The sequence below is a fragment of the Nicotiana tomentosiformis genome, chromosome 6 (assembly GCF_000390325.3).
Source record: "Nicotiana tomentosiformis chromosome 6, ASM39032v3, whole genome shotgun sequence".
NCBI classification, from domain to species: Eukaryota; Viridiplantae; Streptophyta; class Magnoliopsida; order Solanales; family Solanaceae; genus Nicotiana; species Nicotiana tomentosiformis.
Genome location: NC_090817.1, coordinates 120578651 through 120603992, shown reverse-complemented (window position 1 = coordinate 120603992; position 25342 = coordinate 120578651). Strand labels below are relative to the sequence as shown.

Genomic DNA, 25342 nt, shown 5'->3' with positions numbered 1-25342 from the left:
TTTGTTTTATATAAAGCTTCATTGCACATTGCTAATCTTGGTTTTGGATGCTTTGTTGCTTAGTTATTTGTCCATTCTTCTCTTGGATGCTATAGAACCTTTACTTTCATCACAATTGGGAATGAAGGATAAGACATTGAAAAGTTCAGACCAAAAGACAAAATAAAAAGTTATTGACACCTTAGGCCTTCACCTTTTATATTATATTCTTTCTTTAGTCCAACTTCTTAAAGTACTTGATTATCTTTTTTTAGTTTCCAATCGATGAATCCAATTGATTTATGAGTAACAACTAACAAGTATGTACTTAAATCTCAACTTTAGAAAATAACAATAGCATTCAAGAAGTAAATTTGTTTAAGAATTATTTTTGGTGGGAATTACTTTCTCTTCAGTGGATCTTATAAATCGTACGTGAATCTGAATTAATCATACTCGAATACTCGATTACTTACGTATAAAAAAACGATAGAAAACAAAATGGCCAAGCACAAAAAAACGACGTTTGGCTAAAAGAGGAAAGCTTAGCTAAATTATATTTGTCTTGATTACAACCGTAAGAATTTATTCACATTGACAACAAGACATTTGTATTTTCAATCTTTCTTTTTCTTGAGAACCTAAAACTTTGTTTACAGTACTTAGAGTGAGTGGTTGAGTGTGTGTCTTCTTATGTATTGTTTTTGTCCAAAATTATTCCAAAATACAAAAATTTCACATGGGGCTTATGTGAATTTTACTCAAATGCCACGAAATCATCACATGGAATACAGATGGTAGGATTTTCATGCAAGATTGTATGACACATAAGACGAAAATTTACAATTCCTTAATACATTAAACAAGCCAATTTGACACTTAATTATTCCTGTTAAAACTATTGAAACAACCACAGACAACTACACACAGGTACCCAAAAATAAATAACATATCCATAATTGTACTACTCCATATTTAATTCAGGACAAACACAGTGACTTGTCCTCACGTTGCATTACATGAAATCCAAAAAAAAAGATAAAATCACAAGTAAAAGTGAAACAGAAAAAGAGACCATAGGTTTAATTTTCATGAAAATTACTACGAGAACATAGAACACGAAATAGTAACACTTAATTTAACCTATATCATGACTAGTTCCGACGATAATATCTTGATCTTGGAAGATAATCAATGGATTCAGAAACAGTACAGGTGGTTTTGCAAGAAGAATACATGCTAATGAATCCAAATCTATCACTTAAACTTCTTATTGATGGTACCTTAGAAGAACTTCTCCAAATGCCATGACCAAAACTCTTATCATATTGTTGTTGAATATCATCTTTGGAACATTCCACAAATGCTGCAAAAAATGGATCTTTTTTAAAGCTTTCATTATTAGCACATTTTTTGGGAGAAAACTCATAAAAAAAACTATTTTTCTTGGATGAATTTGGAGTATTTCCAGCTGGTGGTGGCAATGGAAGGAGTTGGCCTAAAGAAAAGCTGTTTTTTCTGGAAATTTTTTGTTTTGGAATACCAGGAATTTGCTCCCAAGAAAAAGGTACACCTTTTGAGAATTGAAAAGGAGTAGTTGGGCTAAAAGGGGAATTTTCAAGATCATGAAAAGAGAGTGATGAACCAAAGGAAGAGTTGGAAGAGTGAGATGGGGAAGAGGAGAGAGATGGGCTCCGGCGAGTCGTCGGCCGGAAAACTGGAGTTGAGAATGTGGTGTCACTTTGATCTTCAGCATTATATGTTGGAGTAGTAGTAGTAGTAAGTGTAGAAGCCATTGATTTTTGATGGAGGGAGAAAAGGAAGAGGAAGAGGTTCTTTACTTAATTTGATGTTGTCCTCTTTAGTATCTTTACTCTCTCCTTATGTATATGTATATATACAAAAAAAAAACTTTTATGTTATCTTTATTATCTTCACTTTTTTTCTTAACTAATGGTGGTGTTGGCAAAAATTGGGTGCACTTTCATTATTTTATTGGGTATTACATTATCGTTCCAATCACCCTAAGTATCGAGTTAACTTTGTTTAATACTCATACAGTTTACTTTAATTGTTTTTTAATCTTTTTTATGATTTAAATATTGGATTTTTTGAGATATCAAGAAGGAATTAACTTCTTTTTTTTCAAAGTTGCCCTTGGAATAAAGAGTCATTTGTTATATTTTCAATGAACAAGTTAATATGATCAATTTTATTTTTAATTATTGCTAAAATGTGAATTACTTAATATGTATGAAAATATCAGAAACTAATTAAAGTAAATCGAAGTGAGTAAAACTTAGATGGATAGTGGGGTTTGTCTTTACTATCTTAATTTACTTCGTATATTGAGTGATTTATTCTTTAATATATATTTTATTTTATTTTTCGTGTCAACATCAATTTCACTCTCAATATTTTGGTGAAGGAGAAATGGAAAAGAGATAGATATTATTAACAAACAAAAAGACCCCATTGTTTTATGACAAGAATGGAGAGAAGGTAGAAGCACATGATAAATGAAATAAATAGGTACCTCTTTTTTTCTTAAAAGAAAGGAGAAAATGTTTTTGCAATATATACTTGAGTAGCAATTAGATTTATATTGTTAGAAACTCATAATTAGATCCAGATTGCGGTTCATTCTAAAAAATAATTTCCTTTTATTTATTTATGTCGTAGTTTGGGTCAAAATTTTGGAAGATAGCTAAAATTTTCTATGTACGTAATGTTTATTTAACATAGCCATATTTTACTTACCAGCTAAAATCTTGGGTCAAAATGTCTAGAATTAAAAGCTAATAACCTAGATCAAGGCCCCCCTCTACTTTGTACGTAATTTAATAAGTGATATTTTACTGGAAAAAGCTTCATATGTTTTAATGTTTGTTCCAAGTCAATGATATAAAAAACACTCAATATTTTTTGTGGTAGTCTAAATTCCAACGAAGCAATGAAGTAGCTAGAAATCCAGTCAAAAATTAGTCATGAATAATATTTTTTATTTTTTCTCATTTTTTTCGTATTTTTAATTGAGAAGAATGGGAGGAGACAGGAGAAATAAAGTATCATGAAGAATAAAAGAATTATTGGATTCCATCTTTCGTGGCTTAGTTTTCACCTACCAACTTAAGTCAGAGATATCATAGTTGTCGCAATTATTGGCAGGTTTATAAACATTAGTAATTCGAATTTCATGAAGCATGGGTCTCGAGCTACTTTGGTTGTAATAATTAATATAACCGATCCATAATTCTCTTTATATTCTTCTTTTTCCGCGGAAAATAGAATATTACGAGATAATTTAATTTGGTACACAAGTGGACTCTCCTAGCACGGACGACTTAACAAAGTTGGATGTGGCCTAAAGCAAAAATTTGTAATGAGGTTTTAAGTTTAAAAAAAAACTTATACATATATTTCATGTAAAGTCTATTTTTTAGTATTTTGAGATGCAACGTGAGCAATTTTTTTAATATAATTTTTTTTTTCAATTAACAATATAGCTAATCAATTACATGGATAAAATATTCTCTTTTTTTTTTTAATAAGATAATGATAATTTTACCTTAAAATATTAAGTAGTTTTTGAAGAAATTAGCCACAAAACCTACTGCATATTAATAAAAAAGGATACAAAAAAAGCATTACTAATAAAAAGGGGGCCCAAAAAATATGGGGGCTTAAATTAGGGCTACTTATCGGGCGGATTGAGCGGTTATTTACTCCTAACGGTTTGGTTTATCGGTTATCGATTTTTAAATGTATTAATCTGCTTGCCACCCGATAAGATATCAGGCGGATTGGTATCGGTTTAACTATTATCGGGCGGTTATCGGTTTAGTTTCAGTTGATTGAAATTTAACATTAGGGAGTACATCCCCGAGACAACAATATAGTCAACATTTCTCATACATATATATTAACTAAATTACACCATGAGGCCATATTACTAAAATCAAATGCTGGATATCAAATACTTCTTTTATCTTCTCATACTACATTCAAGTGGATGGTAAGAGATTGAGAAGTGCACAACAGAATACATCAACAGTATCATTTGAACATATTTCTTACTATTTAAGAAGATGACAAACTGTTAAAAAATAAAAACGCAACTTGGTTAAGATTGAACTTAACCAATTCGATAATGCAGCTGCGAAATCCGCTACCATGTCCTCTATCAAGATGATATGTTGGCGGGCTTCCATCGAGGCACACTGTTTGATGTCTCATAAACAAATAAATACTTAGTACTCATAGAAGTCTGCATGTGATTCTCTTTACTCTCTGTTGCTTAATGTATTGTGCAGTGGCACTGTGAACTATGGTGATATTGACAATCAGTTCTTTTTGAGCCATAATAGTAGTCAACATTGCTAGCAATGCTAACAAGAAGCTGGTTGTCATCCTGCAAAACATTCAAATTATTAAGCAGTTGTTAGTTCGTGCTTATATTGCTTTTTTATTTATTCGTGTATTACTATTGTTTATTATGAAACCTCCCACGCTGGTAATAAATAATTGAATCTTTCTTCTAAAGTTTAGAGAGCAACAGTAAACAAGTTCAATAATATGGATAAAAATAAATTTCATATATATATATATTCTTAACAGGTTAACGGATTATCCGTTAAGAAAATTGAATAATCCGCCCCCAAACTAATAAGCCGTTAATAAAAAAAATTCAATCTATTCCCCGTCTGTTAAACCGTTAACCCGATACTAATAAGTCGCTAAACTTCGATTTCGATTCGATTTTCGATTTCAGCTCGATTTTGAACCGCCCTAGCTTAAATCTTGTCTTAAGTGACTTTGGTCTTGAGCAGGCACCGTCTCCTAGAGATACTAGTCACTGGGATTCAAGTCATTTACAAAAATAAGTTGACACAAAAGGAAAATTGTAACAAAAGATATCTCCCGATAGTTATCGTTGTTACTGTATTTTGCTAGACTGTCACCTGATTGGCTTCTAATCTGTAGATGTACTTATAATTCACTTACCTAAGTGAGTCTGAACTAAGTCATGTACTTTCATAAATTGAAGAATTATAATGTTATCACATTTTTTTCACTTACTTTACTACTACGTACTATTTGTTGGATTAAAAGATTGGTGAATGAGAAATAGAGGAAATAAATGTAAAGGGAAAGTGAGCTCCATTATGCTTTAAAAAAAGCAATTGTCCCTCATTGGTGGTGAAAATAAAACGGAACGTGCTTATATTGATAAAGCACTTCCCTTGTTATTAAATGGGTTGGAAAGAAGGTAAGCTTCGTGTCGTCATCGTCGCTCGGCTTCTGCTTCCGCTTCGACTATTTTAAACGGGAATCGTTCCCGCCTGTTCCAACAGTCATGGCTGTTAATGGTTGTTGTTTCTGAAAGGTTACAAACTTTTAGAACAGTGCCAGCAAATAGTTATAAATATGCCTTTCCCAGAATCTTTCCTTACGAAGATTTCTGAACTTCTTCTCCTTCTTCTGCACAATTAAATTCCAGTGTGATTTACAGTCATTAAGTGGTTCGCCGTTCACCAGCGTTTTTAGTACCGATACACTAGTGAGTTAAATCGTTCTATCCCAGGAGGATAATATTCCAACACCTCGAGTACTTGAGAGAAATAATTTCTTTAAGGACACACTATGCATTCAGTGGGCTCGATTTCATTCCGAAATTATTTTCTAGATTCTGTTTGATTATTTCGACATTTTGTTACTTCTGATTTTTTGTTTCTGTTTTTCTGTTTAGAAAGTTTCTTGTTTCATAATTTATTATAGTAATACAAATTGACTAACAATCTTAAGAAAATTAATTATATTGTAATCTGTATTCTGTTTTGGTGATTAAAACCTTTGTGGTTTTCTACTCCTTCTAATTTTTTTGATTTTTGATTTGAAGATATAAAAACGAGTATTAAAATTCTGAAATGATTTGAAGAACATAAAAACCTCATCATTTTTCTTGTGAAACGGTATATACAAAACTTCGATTTTTGTTTATTAAACATACTATTTATTATTAATTACGGTATTTTTTATTGTTCTATTTTCTTTCCATTAATTGAATTCTTCTATTGTTCACAGTGAGAAATGGCGATATATATCCGGAAAATCCTTCTACGACTGTTGCGACAACGAAGATTGCCTCGTCAAACCGAACTATTGTGCCACTGGCCGAAAAACCGAAGAAATATTTTGGAGCCAACTTCAAAGGATGGCAGCAAAGAGTGTTCTTTCGGATTACCACGCTTGGTATACAGAAATTCACTAGTGAAGACCCTCCATGCCTATCGCCGACATGCCAGACAACGAGAAGTTTATGATTGTTGAGGCGTGGAAACATGCAGATTTTCTTTGCAAAGGCTACATCCTAAGTACTTTGGAGTATGACTTGTACAATGTTTACAGTGTTATGAATACTTCGAAAGAATTATGGGACGCACTTGAGAAGAAGTACAAGACTAAAGATGCATGCTTGAAAAGGTTTGTGGTTGCCACATCTGATCTCCCAATGTGCTGACCGCATATTTTTTTTGTGCTGTCCGCACATCCCACGTTCTGCGGCCGCAATCCAAATTGTGCGACCGCACTTCAGTAGCTCTACACTACCAGACTTCAGTAAATTGATCATAACTTTCTCTACTACTGATAAGTGGGAATTTTGACTACTTATTAGCGCCTTTTAACTTTCGTTTTAGTCCAAAAGTGTCTAATTGTATTCTCGAAAATTGATGAAATATGCTTACCTGCAGGAGTATTGGAAAATGAGCCAATACGATGAAATCCAACTCAAGAAGGAGTGATCTGAACAAGGACAAAAATCAGGCACATAAGCTCAAGTGCGGACCACAGATTTCTATCTGCGGCCGCATAATGTGAAGGAAAACCAACAGAGCCCCAGTGCAAAGTACGGACCGTGCAATTATTGTGCGGCCGCAGAAGCTACATAAGAGCCAAAGTTCAGAGAGTTTCATTTCAAGATCAAGAAGAAATGCGGACCGCACAATAATTGTGCGGCCACAGAAACAGCTATGCGACCGCACTCAGGAAATGTGCGGTCCGCAGAAGAGCCCAGTGCGGTCGCACCCAAAATTGTGCGGACCGCAGAACATGAGAGATGCGTCCGCAATCCAGAATTGTGCGGCCGCAGAATCAACTCCTGTCAAGATCTGAAGAGAAATGCGGACCGCACATATAATTGTGCGGCCGCAGAACCTCCGAAAGGGCAATTTTGTCCGAAAATTCCAGCTTTGTATAAATAGATAACTTTCACGAAATTAGGTCAAGTTTTGAATATTGAAAGTCCTGTAGCCGTTTTTACTTACCTCTTTAGGCAACTTTAGCTTACGTTGGTTATTTAACATTGGATTTTTATCTTTTAATCTTGCAATATGAGTTTTATCATCTTTTCTTCTCTATTTTCCTCCATACCCATTATGAGTAGCTAGATTTTTAGCTAGGGTTGTGACCCAACCCTAGTGTGTGAACCTAATAGGTGTTTGATTTATGGCTTGTTTATGGTTAAGTGTTTATTATTTAGCCTTGTTCTTACCTTTAATTGTAGAATTAATGGTTGCAAACATTAGTTTATGCCTATTTGACTTGGTCTCTACTTAAGAAAGAGAGACTTAGTCTAGGAAAACATGGCTAACAATAATTTAGGATAAAATCAAGAGATTGATAGTCCCAATTAAAGGGTTGAACCTAGAGATAGTAAAACCCGACTTGAGCATTTTATCAATTGCTTTGTTCAATACTCATTTGGACTTGAGAAAGTCAAATTGGGCAAAATCACTCTCTTACAGAGAGGTATTGACTGGGTATTTAACTGTTGATTGCTATAATACACCCCGACCAACAAAACAAGCTTTAAAGTTTACAACATGTTAGGCAAACAACTAGGTGAAGTTCATACACCTAGGACTTTTTATATATTTGAAAATCATCCAAAAACAATATTCTCTAATTTTATATCTTTAAAATTGTAATCCTTAACGTAATTTTAGAAGTAAAAATAAAACCCTATTTGTGGAAGTGCAACCAAGATACTTCACGTGCTTTATCCAAATATATACCACTAATCACATCTAAGCTCCCTGTGGATTCGATCGCGACTCCTTGTTGGGTATTATTATTACAATCGACCGTTTCACAATCCCGAATAGAGGTGTGACTTGGACGAGATCAATATTTGGCGCCGTTGCCGGGGAGCATAAAAACGGATTTAGCTATATATTTGGTTTATGTGTGAATTGTCTTCTTTTCCTTCTCTGTTACTAATCTTTTTGGTGAAACAATTGTAGGTGAAATAATAGCTCTCAACAACAATGATCCTCTCGGAAACATGTCTTTGGGGGATATGTACGTGGAAGATGACCAAGTTGAAGAGGTTCCTCTTGAACCTCAAGCAAATAGACGAGGTCGACCGCTTCAAGACAACGTTCCCGTTTCACCCCCAAACCCACAAAGAGCGGCTCCACACCGGGTGTTTCCGAATGAAGAGTATGCAAGTGCCATAGTCTTACCTCGCATTAGGGCGGGCAACTTTCAAATCACAAATGTTATGCTCACATTGCTAGAGTAACGGGGATTCTTCACCGGGGCTCCGAATCAAAATGCGTACAAACACTTGAAAGGGTTTGTGGACACTTGCTGGGGGAGTAAACAGACAAACGTCTATGAGGATACTTTAAGGTTAATGTTATTTCCTTTCTCTCTACGGGGAAAGTCTTGGATTAGTTAGAAAGGTTGCCAAACCATTCCATCCATACATGGGATGAATTGGCGGAGAAATTTATTTTCCAAGTTATTTTCTCCCGGGCATATGGCTACTCTTAGAGACGAGATTCTAGCATTCAAACAAGAACCCAATGAGTCATTGCATGAAATATGGGAGAGGTACCGAACTATGGTGAAAGAGTGCCCAAACAACGACATGACGGAGGTTATGATTCAATAAACTTTCTACAGGGGGATCAATACTACCAATCAATGCGTGGTCAACCAACTTGCTGGTGGAAATTTCATGACAACACTATATGCGGAAGCTTGTGAGATCTTAGATGAAATGGCAGATACTTCATCGGCATGGCAGAGTAGAGAAAATGTTCCTCAAGGTGATCCAAACGTAATTCACCTACATAAAGAATTGCATGATCACGGGCAAGCAATTACTGAGTTGACCACCACAATGAATCAATTAGCCAACGCTCAAATTCAACAAGTGCAAGGTCCTAAGCAAGTAAATGCAATGGAGGAAGTTAATATGATGGTAAACATGAGAAGGCAAAAGGGTCCTCAAGTGCAAAACCGTGCGGAACATTATGTGCAAGAAGATAGTGGGTTTGATCAAGATGAATCTTACAATGACCAAGAGAAGGAAGTACAATATGTGAACAACTTTCAAGGGAAAAGAAATAACTCTCAAGGCCCGAATCAACAACAACGGTGACCTCATGGTAATCAAGGGAATTGGAGCAATCAAAACAACCAAGGGAATTGGAACAATCAAAACAATCAAGGAAATTAGAATGGTCAAAATAACCAAAGCAGTTGGAGTGTCAATAGTCAAGGATATTAGGGAGGGAACAACCAAGGGGGGTGGAACAATAACCAAGAAAATCGAGGGTCCGTCTTTCAAAGGCCCCCGATGTATCAACAATCGAGCAACCTGCCTACATATCCTTCCAATGGTCCAAGCTCTTCCAACAGTGAGATGGGACGAATTGAGAATATGTTTAAACAAATGATGGAGAATAATGCCGACTCTGATGCCCAACTAGCCTCTCACAACACTTCAATTCGCAATTTGAAAGTTCAATTGGGGCAAATCTCGCAAGCATTAAACACTCATCCTAGTGGGGCACTACCAAGTGACATAGTGGTGAACCCAAAGGGTGAGAACAAAATGGGACATACCATAGCTGTGACTACAAGGAGTGGGAAAGGTGGGGATGCACCCACCTCATGTCAAAGGAAAATTGTGGATGATGAGCAAGTGGTACAAGAAGATGAGATCCCGAACAATGTGGTGCAAGAAAATAATGAAGTTAGAATTGATATTAATGACAATGTGTAGGAGACTCAAGAGGAATACATACCGGAACCGGTAGTGCCAAAGGCTAAGGCACCAATGCAAAGGTCTCCTCCTCCATATCCTCAAAGGCTTGCCAAGCAAAATGACGAGAATCAATTCAAAAAGTTCATTGACATGATTAAAAGTCTATCTATTAATGTGTCATTGGTTGAGGCTTTGGAGAAAATACCCGGTTATGCAAAGTTTATGAAGGACTTGGTGACAAAGAAATGGTCGATGAATTGTGAAATTACAAATATGACTCATCAAGTGAGGGCTATTGTGCACTCAATGGCTCCTAAATTGGAAGATACTGACGCTTCCTTGTACCATTGGAAATGCCACTTTGCTACATCTCTTTGTGATCTTGGGGCAAGTATCAATTTGATGCCTTATTCGGTTTTCAAGATTTTGGGAATTGGGAAACCAAGACCCACATCTATGAGATTACAAATGGCGAATCGTACCATGAAGAGACCGTTGGATATAATTGATGATGTGTTGGTTCGTGTTGATAAATTCATTCTCCCGGCGGATTTTGTGATTCTTGATTGTGAAGTGGACTACGAGGTGCCGATTATTATAGGTAGACCTATCCTTGCTACGGGGAAGGCTCTTGTTGATGCGGAAGCCGGTGAACTCACTTTTTGGGTAGGTGATGAAAATGTAGTTTTCCATGTGTGCAAATCTATGAGGCAACCGAATGGGGTCGTACACTTATGGACCCCACAAATTGTCCTTGGATCTTGAAAATCGGAAGACTCCTCCAACAAAGCCCTCAATAGAGGAGCCTCTAACTTTGGAGTTAAAACCATTGCCTCTACATCTCAAGTATGAATTCCTTTGCCCTTGTTCTACTTTACCAGTTATTCTTTCCTCTTGTTTGACTAACGTGTAGGTATACTCCACATTGGCGGTGCTACAAAAGAGGAAGAAATCTATTGGATGGACATTGGCGGATATTCGAGGAATAAGCCTCGCATTTTGCATGCACAAGATTAATTTGGAGAAAGATTTCAAACCCTCAATTTAACATCAAAGAAGGCTAAATGAAGCAATGCAAGAGATGGTCAAAAAGAAGATCATCAAGTGGTTAGATGCAGGGGTTGTTTACCCCATTTTCGATAGTTTGTAGACCTCTCCAGTGCAATATGTCCCAAAGAAAGGGGGCATGACGGTGGTTACCAATGACAAGAATGAGTTGATTCCTACAAGAACGGTGACCGTATGGAGAGTGTGTATGGACTATCGCAAGCTCAACAAAGTCACAAGTAAGGATCATTTCCCACCTTCCTTCCTAGATCAAATGCTTGATAGGTTGGCCGATCGTTCTTTCTATTGTTTCCTTGGTGGGTATTCCGGCTACAATCAATTTCTTATTGCATCAGAAAATCAAGAGAAGACTACTTTCACATGTCCTTATGGTACTTTCGTATTCTTGCGGATTCTATTTGGGTTATACAATGTACCGGTGACTTTTCCAAGGTGTATGATGGCTATCTTCATGAACCTGGCGGAGGATTTCCTTGATGTCTTAATGGATGACTTTTTGGTGTTCGGGAATTCTTTTGATGATTGCTTGAAAATTTTGGATAAGGTCTTGGCAAGATGTGAAGAGACGAACTTGTTGTTGAATTGGGGAAAATGTCATTTCATAGTTGAGGAAGGCATTGTCCTTGGCCACAAAATTTCAAAGAATGGCATTGAGGTCGACAAGGCGAAAATATAGGTGATTTCTAAACTTCCACCTCCAACATCCGTGAAAGGAGTGAGGAGTTTCTTGGGTCATGCGGGGTTCTACCGGCATTTCATAAAGGATTTTTCCAAAGTGATGAACCCCTTGTGTAAGCTTTTGGAGAAAGATGCCAAATTCCATTTCAATGATGATTGCATGAAGGCATTTGAATTGCTCAAGTTCAAATTGACAACTATTCCCATTATCACCGCCCCGAATTGGAGAATTCCTTTTGAGCTCATGTGTGATGCTAGTGATGCGGCGATCGGAGCAATTTTGGGATAATGTGTCAATAAGATCTTTCATCCGGTCTACTATGCTAGTAAGACCATGAATGATGCCCAAGTCAGTTACACTGTGACCAAAAAAGAGCTCGTTGCTATTGTTTTTGCTATGGATAAGTTCCGCCCGTACTTGATGGGTACAAATGTGATTGTCCACACGAATCATGCGGCACTTCGGTATCTTATGAGCAAGAAAGATTCAAAGGCTCGGTTAATGAGATGGGTGCTTTCATTGCAAGAGTTCTATCTAGACATCCAAGACCACAAAGGCAGTGAAAACCAAGTGGTTGACCACTTGTCTCGCTTGGAGGAGGAGGGGAGGCCACATGACGGCCTTGAAATCAATGACTCCTTCCCCAACGAGCAACTTCTAGCCATTTAAATGACCGAGATGCCATGGTTCGCTGATTTAGCAAATTATTTTGTGAGTGGTATTGTACCGGATGAGTTCTCTTCAAACTAAAGGAAGAAGCTCAAACGGGATTGCCTAGACTATTATTGGGATGATCCGTACCTCTTCCGGATTTGTACCGATGGCATGATTAGAAGATGTGTGCCGGAAGAGGAACAAGTTAAAATTCTTGGGGCTTGTCATTATTCACCCTACGGTGGTCACCATGGGGGAGCAAGAACGACGGCCAAAGTGTTGAGTTGTGGATTCTATTGGCCTACTCTCTACAAGAACGCAAGTGATCTAGTCAAGCGTTGTGATGAATGTCAAATGGCTGGTGGGATTTCAAAGAAAAATGAGATGCCCCTCACCACCATCTTGGAAATTGATATTTTTGATGTGTGGGGTATTGATTTCATGGGACTATTTGTAAGCTCTTGTGGGAACACTTACATTTTGGTAGTTGTGGATTATGTGTCAAAATAGGTTGATGTCGTTGCTCTACCCAACAACGAAGCTAGAAGTGTGGTGGCATTTTTGAAAAAGAACATCTTCACAAGGTTTGGTACTTCACGGGCCATTATAAGCGATGAAGGGTCGCATTTTTGCAACCAAGCTTTTGATACCTTGCTTGGCAAGTATGGTGTCACTCACAAAGTCACGACCCCCTAACACCCTCAAGCAAGCGGACAAGTGAAAGTCTCCAACCGGGAGATCAAGAGTATTTTATCAAAAACAGTGAATGTCAACCTGACGGATTGGTCAAAGAAACTTGATGATGCTTTATGGGCTTATAGAACGACTTACAAAACACCGATTGGGATGTCTCCATACCGGTTAGTATTTGGAAAAGCTTGTCACCTTCTGTTGGAACTTGAGCACAAGGCCATGTGGGCTTTGAAGAAGCTAAATCTTGAGTGGGATGTCGCCTCCAACGTAAGGGTGGCACAATTGAATGAGGTAGATGAATTTCGTTACCATGCATATACAAGTTCATCCTTCTACAAGGAGAAGATGAAGTACCTCCATGAAAAGTACATTCGGAACAAGGAGTTTAAAGAACGTGGTCTTGTGTTATTGTTCAATTCTTGGTTACGAATGTTTCTGGGAAAGTTGAAGTCTAAATGGAGTGGCCCGTTTGAAGTTGTGAGTGTGACACCCTTTGGTGCATTGGATTTAAAGAATAAAAATGATGAAGTGTTTAGAGTCAATGGTCATCGGGTGAAGCATTATCTGGGAAAAGTTAGCGATGGCCATGTAGTGGCAGTGAATCATTTCAAGTAATTGATGGTAATCTGCGTCGTACCGCGACGTTAAATCAGGCGCTTCTTGGGAGACAACCCATGTTTCTTTCTTTCTTTTTTCTTTTTCTTCTTCTTTAGATAGGTCTTGTTTTGTTCTAACTAGTTTTGAAGTGTGTGGCATGATTGAGTATGCTTTGCAGGAACTATGCTCAGGAAAAGTGGCTAAGTATGAAAAAAGTGCGGACCGCACATTTATTGTGCGGACCGCACAATTTTGAACGCCACAACAGAAAGGGATCTGCGGCCGCACAATTCTTGTTGCGGCCGCACAACTGGAGGTCAAAAATTGCAAACTCTCTGAAGTTGTGCATGTCAGAGAAACGGCCAAAGTGCGGCTGCACAATGAAATGTGTGGTCCGTACAAAAATCTGCAGCCGCACTAAAAAATGTGCGAACCGCAGATCATCAAAAGGGTAATGTGTAACATGTAAAGGAGTGCGGACCACACACAAAATTGTTTGGCCTCACTCAGCTCTTGAGTCCTTGCCCTAACCGGTCAAGTATAAATAGTAGCCTTCTCACTACTGTTGAGACTTTACGAACTCTAAAAAATTAACACAAAGGCAAACACAGTGCACTCAACTGATTCACACATCTAACACTCATTTCGTCATCTTTGATTCTTCCTTAGCATCACTACATTACTGGTATGCTCAATTAATCTTTAAATTTTTCAATTTTCTTAATTTTGTTCATAATTAGTTTAGTTATTTTTAGACCTAATGTCAAATTCATCATCATGTGAGCTTAAATTTGTGTGGGTAACTTCCTATTTGCTATTTGGGGGGATGGGTAAATTATGTATCATGTCTAAATTGCTACTACCGTGTCTAAATTGTGCGTGAATTAGAAACCTTAAGAATCTGCTTGATAAATTTTTGAATTGTGTGGCCGCACAAGGAATTGTGCGGTCCGCATATTAGTAGGCTAGGGCATTTGGTGTAGAATGATTGTGCGGACCGCACTTGAAATTATGTGGTCAATAGAAATTCATATGCGGTCGTAGAAATGTGTGTGCGGCCGCAGATCAAGCAATTCTCTGTCTTCAGAGAGTTGTCATTTTTGAAGTTTCAATGTGCGACCGCACCCACTTCCCCTCAACCTGCATATTGTTTGACTACAAATGTCTGATACTTTGGATTTGAACTATAACTGATTCATATTGCTATGTATTGAAGATAATGGTTAGATCACGAGGACGAGGTGATACATCCAAGGGGAGGGGTGAACCCTCCCGAGGCCGAGGCAGGGGTACCCTACCACTCTCCGTGCAAAAAGTGATCAGTAAGAAGGTAACAATAGGCCGAGGTAGAAAACTGGAGCCCTCCAAATCAAGTTCATATGCCCCGTCTAGGGAAGCATCGAAGGGCGACTCAGTGCAAAGACAGCATGTTGTGCAATCACAACCACAACTGCCCCAGGACAGATACCGACTGAGAGATGAGCCTACCTCTTCTGAGAGTACTTCTGAGGGGTCGGAAGGGAACAGTCAGGATTCAGAGCCCTCATCTACTCATGACCCTGCCGCATCAGTCACAATTGATGATGATGATGATATTCCGGATGACGGTCGCGGGGTGATACCAGAGTTGCAGGCCTGGAGAGGTCAAAGAAGAAGGAAGTTTGGGAAGATATATTTGTGAGCCTAACTACATTCAACAGGTTTTGAGAGTGGTGGCCGCAGAGATCGCTCACTCTTGAGCAGCAGTTTGTGTTGAAAGATCTGGATAGATACAACCCAAATGTGTTAAGACAATTTCGGGAAAGAAAATGGTAGAAATGGTTCACGAAAAGCGTAGTGGATGCCAAGGAGCACTTAGTCCGGGAGTTATACGCCAATGTGGCGCACATCAAGAAGGGGACTAAGGTGGGGAACTTGAAAGTAAGATTTGATCAGACCACCCTGAAAACTTATTTGGGGCTCGAGGATATGTAGCTGGTGCAGTATTTAGAGAAATGCACACTGGGTGATGCAGATCACCCTTGGCTAGATGAGATACTAGCAGCTCCAAGACCACCACTACCATGGATCACAGCAGAGGTTCCCATTCTGTGAAACACCCTCAACTTTGAAGCAAAAGAGTGGCAAACATTTGTGTGCAATCACATAGACCTAAGACGGAATGAAAACAATCTCCCAATCCCTCGGGCAGTCCTAGTTGCTTCCATCATGGCCGGGTAACTAATCAATGCGGGTGCCAACATGTCGGCTAACATGTCTCTGGTTGTCAGGCATGGTGAAAGCTCCTAACCATATCCCAACACTATCACGGAAGATCTCGCGGATGCGGGGGTGGAGCCCAAGAGCTTTGATATGAAGGTTAGGGCTAAGCAGCCCTTCTCCTAGTACTCTCTAAAGGACCCAAGGAACCCGAAGAACAAGGGTAAGTCGACTACTACCGTAGGCCAGTCTGATGAGCCATCGGTGGTAGTTGCAGATTCAGCTGCCATGCATTCCACCGATATAGCTGCCATACCTTCACCTCCATCTTCACGGTCATCAATATCAGTGTCTTTCTCCTCTGTCTATCCACTCTCTGCACTGCGAGTCTCCCAGATACTGGCGAGTCTCAACAACTGGATGCAGACAGCTACTGCAAAGCTGTCTGACCTATCCAATGTTGTTGCAGCTCAGACTTCTACCCCAGCACCCCATATTCCTCCGTCAGTGGAGGAAACTTTGAAGAAAATATTAGAGAATCAGAAGACCATCATGGACATCTTGGTGGCACATGGGGGAGCAATTGAGGAGCTTGGGAAGTAAGTTAAGAAGATGAGGAAATCTCAGGCTTCGAGGAAATCAGTTGACAAATTGAGACGAGAGGTGACCAAGATAGCAGCCGCTGGAGATCTTCCATTTGACTTACTAATGGAGGCAGATCCATCAGTACCAGCAGACCTAGTAGAACCATCAGCACCAGTGGCACCAGCTGGCCAGTCTGAGGAGCCAGACCTCGTTGTCCACACGGCTGAGGCGGTACAGATGTTCACCAACCCTACTACTCCCCGAGCAGAGGATGATAAGATCCAGTTGGAGGAGCCTGAGGGAGGTGATGCTGCTATGGACACTGAGACCACATAGGGAGTCCTTTATACTCTTTCTCTTCGTTGTTTTTATTTTGTTAAGCATTGAGGACAATGCTTATTTTTATTCAGGGGGTGGAGTCTATTTTGATTTGACATTTGACATTGGCCTGTAATAACTGATAACATTCTCTTTTTATTTTTACTTTCATTATGTACATAATCTTCTCTCTCTATTGATGTATATATTATCTTTCCCTTTCTCAGTTTGTATATTCATTTATGCTTTCAGCAGTTTACTTCATAGCTTCTTTATTTTGTTTTCTCAGTAGTCAATGTTTAGTCTAATAGCTTCTTATTTACTTCAATATCTTCTTTTTAATTTAGTAGTTTATTTTCATGTTTAAGTGATCAATAAGCCTTTGGTTTTCTTAATGCCACAGTTCTTTCCATGGGTGATTTTTGTGTGAACCGGGTGACTCTTCCCAACGATAGATGACGTGACAACCTTCTTAAGGGATTGAGCCCGTTTTTTTATGTTTAGGTAAGAACAGTAGTAATAATGAATAAGAGGACCTAATTGAATCGAACTAGAAGAGTCAAGCATGCTTCACTTGGTACCAATACACTTAACTACATGCTTATGATTAAAAATAAGTTCTTGGAAAGAAATGGCTCTAGTTAGAGACATGTTGACTCTTGTATTGACTTAAGCAATTATCGAGTGGTACGGACCGCAGAACATGAGAGATGCGGTCGCAAAATCAACTCCTGTCAAGATCTGAAGAGAAATGCGGACCGCACATATAATTGAGCGGCCGCAAAACCTCCGAAAGGGCAATTTTATCCGAAAATTCCAGCTTTGTATAAATAGACTATTTTCACGAAATTAGGTCAGGTTTTGAATATTGAAAGTCCTGTAGCCGTTTTTACTTACCTCTTTAGGCAACTTTAGCTTACTTTGGTTATTTAACATTGGATTTTTATCTTTTAATCTTGCAGTATGAGTTTTATCATCTTTTCTTCTCTATTTTTCTCTATACCAATTATGAGTAGCTAGATTTTTAGCTAGGGTTGTGACCCAACCCTAGTGTGTGAACCTAATGGGTGTTTGATTTATGGCTTGTTTATGGTTGAGTGTTTATTATTTAGCCTTGTTCTTGCCTTTAATTGTAGAATTAATGGTTGCAAATATTAGTTTATGCCTATTTGACTTGGTCTCTACTTGAGAAGGAGAGACTTAGTCTAGAAAAACTTGGCTAACAATAATTTGGGATAAAATCAAGAGATTGATAGTCCCAATTAAAGGGTTGAACCAGAGATAGTAAAATCCGACTTGAGCATTTTATCAACTATTTTGTTCCATACTCATTTGGACTTGAGAAAGCCAAATTAGACAAAATCATTCTCTTACCGAGAGGTATTAAGTGGGTATTTGAGTGTTGATTGCTATAATACACCCCGACCAACAAACACAAGCTTTAAAGTTTATAACTTGTTAGACAAACAACTAGGTGAAGGTCATACCCCTAGGACTTTTTATATATTTGAAAATCATCCAAAACTAATATTCTCTAATTTTATATCTTTAGAATTGTATTCCTTAACGTAATTTTAGAAGTAAAAACAAAACCCGATTTGTAGAAGTGCAACCAAGATACTTCACGTACTTTATCCAAATATATACCACGAATCCCATCTAAGCTCCTTGTGGATTCGAACGTAACTCCTTGTTGGGTATTATTATTGCAATCGATTGTTTCACAACCCCGAATAGAGGTGTAACTTGGATGAGATCAACTACCCTGCTGGAAACTAGACTCAAAGGGCTACAACTTTAGTTTTTGAATCATCTCCTAATTCTTTGTAGATATAAGCTTCCGAAGTCGGACCATCGAACTTGAAAATCACCTTTTTGCGGCCACGAGAGAAATTATGCGGACCTCATAATTTTAACTGCGGATAGCACAATTTCAACTGTGGTCCGCACAATTACCACTGCCTCCACACTTTGGGAGTTTGCACTCTAAAATGTGCCATCCGCACTTCAACTGTCCCAAAACATCATCAGAGTGTCGAAATGCCCAAACTCTCAGAATTTCAATCCGAGTCTGATATCGATAAAGTCAAATTCACGGTCAAACTTTGGAAATCTTTAGTCTTTAGATTTCTAGTTTCCGTTAAATGGCGATAATTTGAGTTAGGGACCTCCGAATTCGATTCTGGGCATACGCCCAAGTCCCAAATCACGATACGGACCTACCGGAACTGTCAAAACACTGATCCGGGTCCGTTTACTCAAAATATTGATCGAAGTCAACTTAGTTGAGTTTTAAAGCTCTATTTCACATTTAAATTATTTTTTCACATAAAAACTTTCCAGAAAAATTTGCGGACTACGCACACAAGTTAAGGAATACTGAAAGGTGCTATTTGATGTTTTAGAATAAAGAAATAATTATTAAATTTAAAGATGACCTATCGGGTCATCACAGGTTCAAAGATATCAAATCTACTGATTGACCGATTATATCCGATATAAGTTCAATATGAAAAGTTTAAAGAGAAACCAACTTATCCAGATGCAATTAATCCTTGCATGTAAATCACACACTCGTTCGTGTATTCCTTTGTCTTATAACCATTCCCCATTCGTGTGGGAGATTGTTGGGATTAAAAGATTGGTGAATGAGAAATAGAGGGAAGAAATGTGAAGGGAAAGTGAGTTCCTTTATGCTTTGGAAAAAGCAATTGTCCCTCATTGGTGGTGGAAAGAAAAATGAATGTGCTTATATTGACAAAACACTTTCCTTGGTGTTAAATGGGTTGGAAAGAAGGTAAGCCTCGCGTCGTCGTCGCTCGCTCGGCTCAGCTTCAGATTCGGATTCAGATTTGGTCAAAGATTGATTGATTAATCTTTTTGGACAAAATTTCTTTCAATTATTTAATTAATTAACAAAAGGTCAACCCGGAATAACCCAGGACCCATGACGCGATGTGACCCGGTCTGTTTCTTTCCCGGATTACTTTAAATTATTTTTCTGGAATATTTTAAACGGGAATCATTCCCGCCTGTTCCAACAACCATGGCTATTTATGAAAGGTTGCAAACATTTCAGAAACAGTGGTAGAAAATTATTATAAATATGCCTTGATCCCACAATCTTTCGTTACGAAAATTTCTGAACTTCTTCTCATTCTTCTGCACAATTAAATTCTAGTGTGATTTACAGCCATTAAGTGGTTCGCCGTTCACCAACGTTTTTGGTACCGATACACTAGTGAGTTAAATCGTTCTATCCTGGAAGGATAATATTCCAACACCTCGGGTACTTGAGGAGAATAATTTTTTTAAGGATACATTGTTCATTCAGTGGGCTCGATTTCATTCCGAAATTATTTTCTAGATTCTGTTTGATTATTTCGACATTTTGTTACTGTTTCAGAAAATTTACTGTTTCATAATTTATTATACGTAATACAGATTGACTAACACTACTTTTAAAATTTATACTTTCTAAAAAAAAAAATAGTTACTAAAAGGTCGTTTGGTTGAGAAACAAGTTATCCAGGAATAGTTATCCCGAAATTATTACTTCGCTCTTCCATAGAGATAAAAATAACGCCACAATCCCGGGATAACTAATCCCGGGAAGTAATTTAATCTCAATCAAATATGAGATAAACCCATCTCAAATTTAATCTCAGGATTAATTACCTCTTATCTCTCGTACCAAACATGGAGGCAATTCTTTGCGAAAATTCACATCTATCCATAAACATTCTGATGGAAATATTAGAAAGAAAGATTCCAACAGTAGGGGTGTACATAAATCGGGTTGGTTCGAATTTTTCAATTACTAAACCAAACCAATTTTCTCGTTTTTTTCGATTTTCTCGGGTTTTCCCGACAAAATCTTCATAGTATAAAATATATAATTTGTGCTCTAATATTTCTTAGGTCCTAGTTGGATAAAACTATATAAAATGTTACCCAATAAAATAATACAAAATAATATGAGATGAGTCATGGTTATACTAAAATACTCAAGAAATCACATAAAATAAATATTGCTAATTAATAAATTATAATAAAATAAACATGATCTAAAAGTACTAATTAAGTCATGCTAAAATAAGTACCACTAATAAGTACCATTTCCATGACTTGAGGGACTACGATATTGTACTTATATTTTCCCTTTCTGAAATATCTTCTTATTCCCTAGATAAAATTTAAGGACGTTTATACAAGTTGGATCTAAAGCTTGATAAGTCAAAGAGAGCTAGCTAATTCTTATTAATAAACATGTTTTTGCTTTAATTAGTTGTTGTCCAAAGAGCGACTTTAAAAAAAAATCAAAGCCTAAGATTAAAAGAATACTGCTTTGCTAAAATACAAAAGAACAAAGATACTACTGATAAGCACAAATCAATTGATTAAAACACCTGGCCACGGGATTGTCTATAACACAAGATGAGGAGAAGAAAGACCATATACTTCACTCTGCTAACGCTATGCAACACACAGAAAACAAAAACTCAACTGCTCGTGATCTGAAATGAACCTCTTATTTTTGGAATTTGGCATGTGATTATGGGCCCCTAATTCCTGCATAAATGTTTGTGATTTTTATCTGTATTCTTCTTTTTTTCTTTAATTTATAAATCTATAACTACAATTTTTGTTTTCTTCAAGTAGTATTTTTTTCTTCTTTAAGTATTCAATTTCTAAAATTTACTAACTCGACTAATCCTAACTTGTACTGAATATATAGGTCCATCACTAACAGTAATCCCTACTAAAAATATAAATATATATGAGCTATTAGGATTTAGGGAGAGTGTCATATTCACCATCATTCACGTGCAAAAGGGAGTTGGGCTTAGTCTTTCCTCTATTATTTTTTTTAAGAAGATATAGATCAACTCGTGATCAAGTGCTTTTGTCCCACTCTGTTTGTTATCATAATATTGCTATAATTCTGTCTTGGATTTAGTATATTTACTTGAGCTTTACGCTCCCCCCAACTGATTCACTATGCCTATGCTTTATTTGATTTGTTGCTCACATAACTTATTAATAGTCTGTTTGATCAACACGGAGAAATCAGCTTACTTTGAGAAGTATTTTGTGTTTGGCCAAGCTTTTCATAAAGTGATTTTAAGTATCAAATTACGAATAAGGACATTGATAGATTTACTTAATAGTTAATATTATAAATAATTAAATAATCTCAAAAATTTATTATTACAGGCAATACTTAAATCTTTTCATTTTATTTAAGTAAAATATGAAAATAAAATTTAAAAGTACGTAACTCTTTTAATATAACTTTAATATATTAAAAATCATTCAACAAATATAAAAGCATTCACCCCTAATGTCACTATATATTAGAAAGTTATCCTAAAAATAATGAAAAATATTTATACATTAATATCCTAATTATTAGGTTTAACTGTTATTTTGGTATATATTATATTTTGTTAAGGAAATTTTTGATAAGAACAAAAGTTAAAACTGAAATTGCTTTTGGGAAGAAACTATTTTTTTCTACTTCTCAGAAACTGTTTCTACTTCAGAAAAAAGTACTTTTGGCCTTTTGAGAAGTTTGGCCAAACAGGCTAACCAAAATTTTCCTTCTTGTGCCAAGTTACTCGTTTGTCCATAATTTTTATTTATTTATTTTTTTAAAAAAATATGTTTGTCCATAAAAAAATGAGTTTTTCAAAATTTTCAGAAAAAACTTTTTTGCCCACTCACAAAACTGTAAGATTTTTTCAAGTTAAATGCATGTCAAAAATTTTGAAAATGTATTTGTTTAGATAGAAAATATTTGTTAATAACAACAAAAAAAACTTTTGTTTAATCAGTCCTAACACGCTTCTTAAACAGAGACTTCTATGAAATGCTTCTTCCTATTTTCAACACCAAAAAAGAAAAAGAGTTGAGATAAGCTTGACTTGTACATTAATTGGATCCTTAAGGAATTCAATTGTGATGAAAAATACATGCGCCTAAAGTAAAGTATTCAAAAACTTGGGCTTGAGGTAGAAATGGCATCAGGTAGCCGATTTTAAGGGCATTATTTAAAATATAAAGAATTAACCCAAATAGTCGCTCACCCAAATATATATATATATATATATATATAAAATTCGTATATAATATGTTTATAATCTATGTATACTAGCTAAAAAAGAATCCAATGCATATCTAGTTTCCTTTTAAATTATTTAAAGTTTGGTTAGATTTCGCAAACTTCTCACCGCTTATCCTCCTCCGCTTCATTCTTCAGACCTTGGGGATCTAAAATTTGAACTATCAGAGTCTAACTTTAGGTCCAAAGGTCTGAAATTTCATTTCTATCTGAACTTTGAAACTTCATACTTCTAAGATGGCAAAATTTTAAATACTTAGTAAATTTTGATTATATTTAAATAGCATTTCTAAAAGTGGCTATTTGTGTACTTTGCCCCTATAAGAGAGGTACTTCATGGTACATTGTATCACCCTTAATGTTTTCCTTGTAAACTAAAATGCACCTTACTTGAATATACATTCACTTGAATACAAATTATACATTAGAAAAGTATATAAATTTCTTCTTCTTCTTCCTCTCAACATTGTGGTATAAAAAGGTAAGAACCTAGTTTGAATATACATTCAGTAGAAAATAAATTTACTAACAAATATTTTAATATTTCATTGAAGTTCAATTATTGAAACTTTAGTGTTCATACATACTTTAAGTTTTTTTAGTACTCACAGATTTTTTTAATGTAAATATTAAAAACAATAGTGAAGAGTGATCCCGCAACTGCAACAGCCTTTGATTCTGGGTAAATTTTCACTGTGTAATAGCCTGCAAATCATAAACCGCACTAGGCAAGCCCGTGCGACTAGCTCAGACCCAGAGGGAAAAGTATTCAAAAAGTTGGGATTGAGGTAAAAATGGCATCAGGTAGCCGATTTTAAGGGCACTATTTAAAATATGAAGAATTAACCCAAATAGTTGCTCACCTAACCGCTTAAACTAAAAATAGTCATCAGACGTATAATATATGTATAATTTATATATAATATGTTTAAAATCTATGTATACTAGCTAAAAAGAGATTCCAGTGCATATCTAATTTCCTTTTAAATTATTTAAAGTTTGGTTAGATTTCGCAAACTTCTGACTGCTTATCCTACTCCACTTTATCTTCAGACCTTGGGGATCTGAAATTTGAACTACCAGAGTCTAACTTTAGGTCCAAAGGTCTGAAATTTGATTTTTATGTGAACTTTGAAACTTCATACCTCTAAGGCGGTAAAATTTTAAATACTTAGTAAATTTTGATTATATTTAAATAGCAATTCTAAAAGTGGCTATTTCTGCACTTTGCCCCTATAAGAGAGGTACTTCATGGTACATTGTATCACCCCAAATATTTTTCTAGTAAAACATAATGCACTTTACTTGAATATACATTCACTTAAATAAAAAATATACATTAGAAAAGTATATAAATTTCGTATACTTCTTCTTATCAAAATTATGGTATAAAAAAGTAAGAACCTCGCTTGAATATACATTCACTTGAAAATAAATTTACTAACAAATATTTTAATATTTCATTGAAGTTCAATTATTGAAACTTTATTTATGTACATACTTTTAGTTTTTTTAGCACTCGCACATATTTTTAATGTAAATATTAAAAATAATAGTGAAGAGTGATCCCGCAACCGCTACAGTCTCTAATTCTAGGTAAACCCCCATTGTGTAATAGCCTGAAAATCATAAACCGCACTAGGCAAGCCTGTGCGACTGGCTCAGACCCAGAGGGGAAAGTATTCAAAAAGTTGGGCTTGAGGAACAAATGGCATCAGGTAGCCGATTTTAAGGGCACTGTTTAAAATATGAAGAATCTGAAATAGTCGCTCACGTAACCGCTTAAACTAAAAATAGTCATCACACGTATAACATATGTATAATTTATATATAATATATTTATAATCTATGTATACTAGCTAGAAAAAGATTCCAATGCATATCTAGTTTCCTTTTAAATTATTTCAAGTTTGGTTAGATTTTGCAAACTTGTGACCGCTTATCCTCATCAGCTTCATTCTTTAGACCTTGGGGATCTGAAATTTGAACTACGAAAGTCTAACTTTTAGTCCAAAGGTCTGAAATTTGATTTCTATGTGAACTTTGAAACTTCATACCTCTAAGGCGGCAAAATTTTAAATACTTAGTAAATTTTGATTATATTTAAATAGCAATTCTAAATGTGGCTATTTGTGCACTTTGCCCCTATAAAAGAGGTACTTCAGGGTACAATGTATCACCCCGAATGTTTTTCTGGTAAAACATAATGTACCTTATTTGAATATACATTCATTTGAATACAAATTATATATTAGAAAAGTATATAAATTTATTCTTCTTCTTCTTCTCCCTCTCAACTTTGTGGCATAAAAAAGTAAGAGCCTCACTTGAATATACATTCACTTGAAAATAAATTTACTAATAAATATTTTAATATTTCATTGAA

The 25342-nt window shown here is 36.2% G+C and overlaps 2 protein-coding genes across 2 annotated transcripts; one reads left to right on the top strand and one right to left on the bottom strand.

Moving 5' to 3' along the window:
• Window positions 1-814: 814 nt before the first annotated feature.
• Window positions 815-1843, bottom strand: LOC108945853 (uncharacterized). Its single transcript, XM_018772155.3, has one exon. It carries the CDS (start codon window positions 1773-1775, stop codon window positions 1134-1136), a length of 642 nt encoding a protein of 213 aa, XP_018627671.1. The 5' UTR covers window positions 1776-1843; the 3' UTR covers window positions 815-1133.
• A 10276-nt stretch (window positions 1844-12119) lies between these two features.
• LOC138894668 (uncharacterized) lies at window positions 12120-13748 on the top strand. The gene is made up of 2 exons (XM_070179385.1): window positions 12120-12356; window positions 13350-13748. Exons 1-2 carry the CDS (start codon window positions 12120-12122, stop codon window positions 13746-13748), a joined length of 636 nt encoding a protein of 211 aa, XP_070035486.1.
• The last annotated feature ends 11594 nt before the right edge of the window (window positions 13749-25342 follow it).

What these genes read in the sequence shown, in the direction of transcription:
- LOC108945853 (XM_018772155.3), bottom strand. Translation starts at nt 1,775, where the DNA reads ATGGCTTCTACACTTACTACTACTACTACTCCAACATATAATGCTGAA.
- LOC138894668 (XM_070179385.1), top strand. Translation starts at nt 12,120, where the DNA reads ATGAATGATGCCCAAGTCAGTTACACTGTGACCAAAAAAGAGCTCGTT. An exon ending in ACAAAGGCAGTGAAAACCAA is followed by an intron (nt 12,357 to 13,349) that starts GTGGTTGACCAC and finishes CTTGAGCACAAG; the next exon opens with GCCATGTGGGCTTTGAAGAA.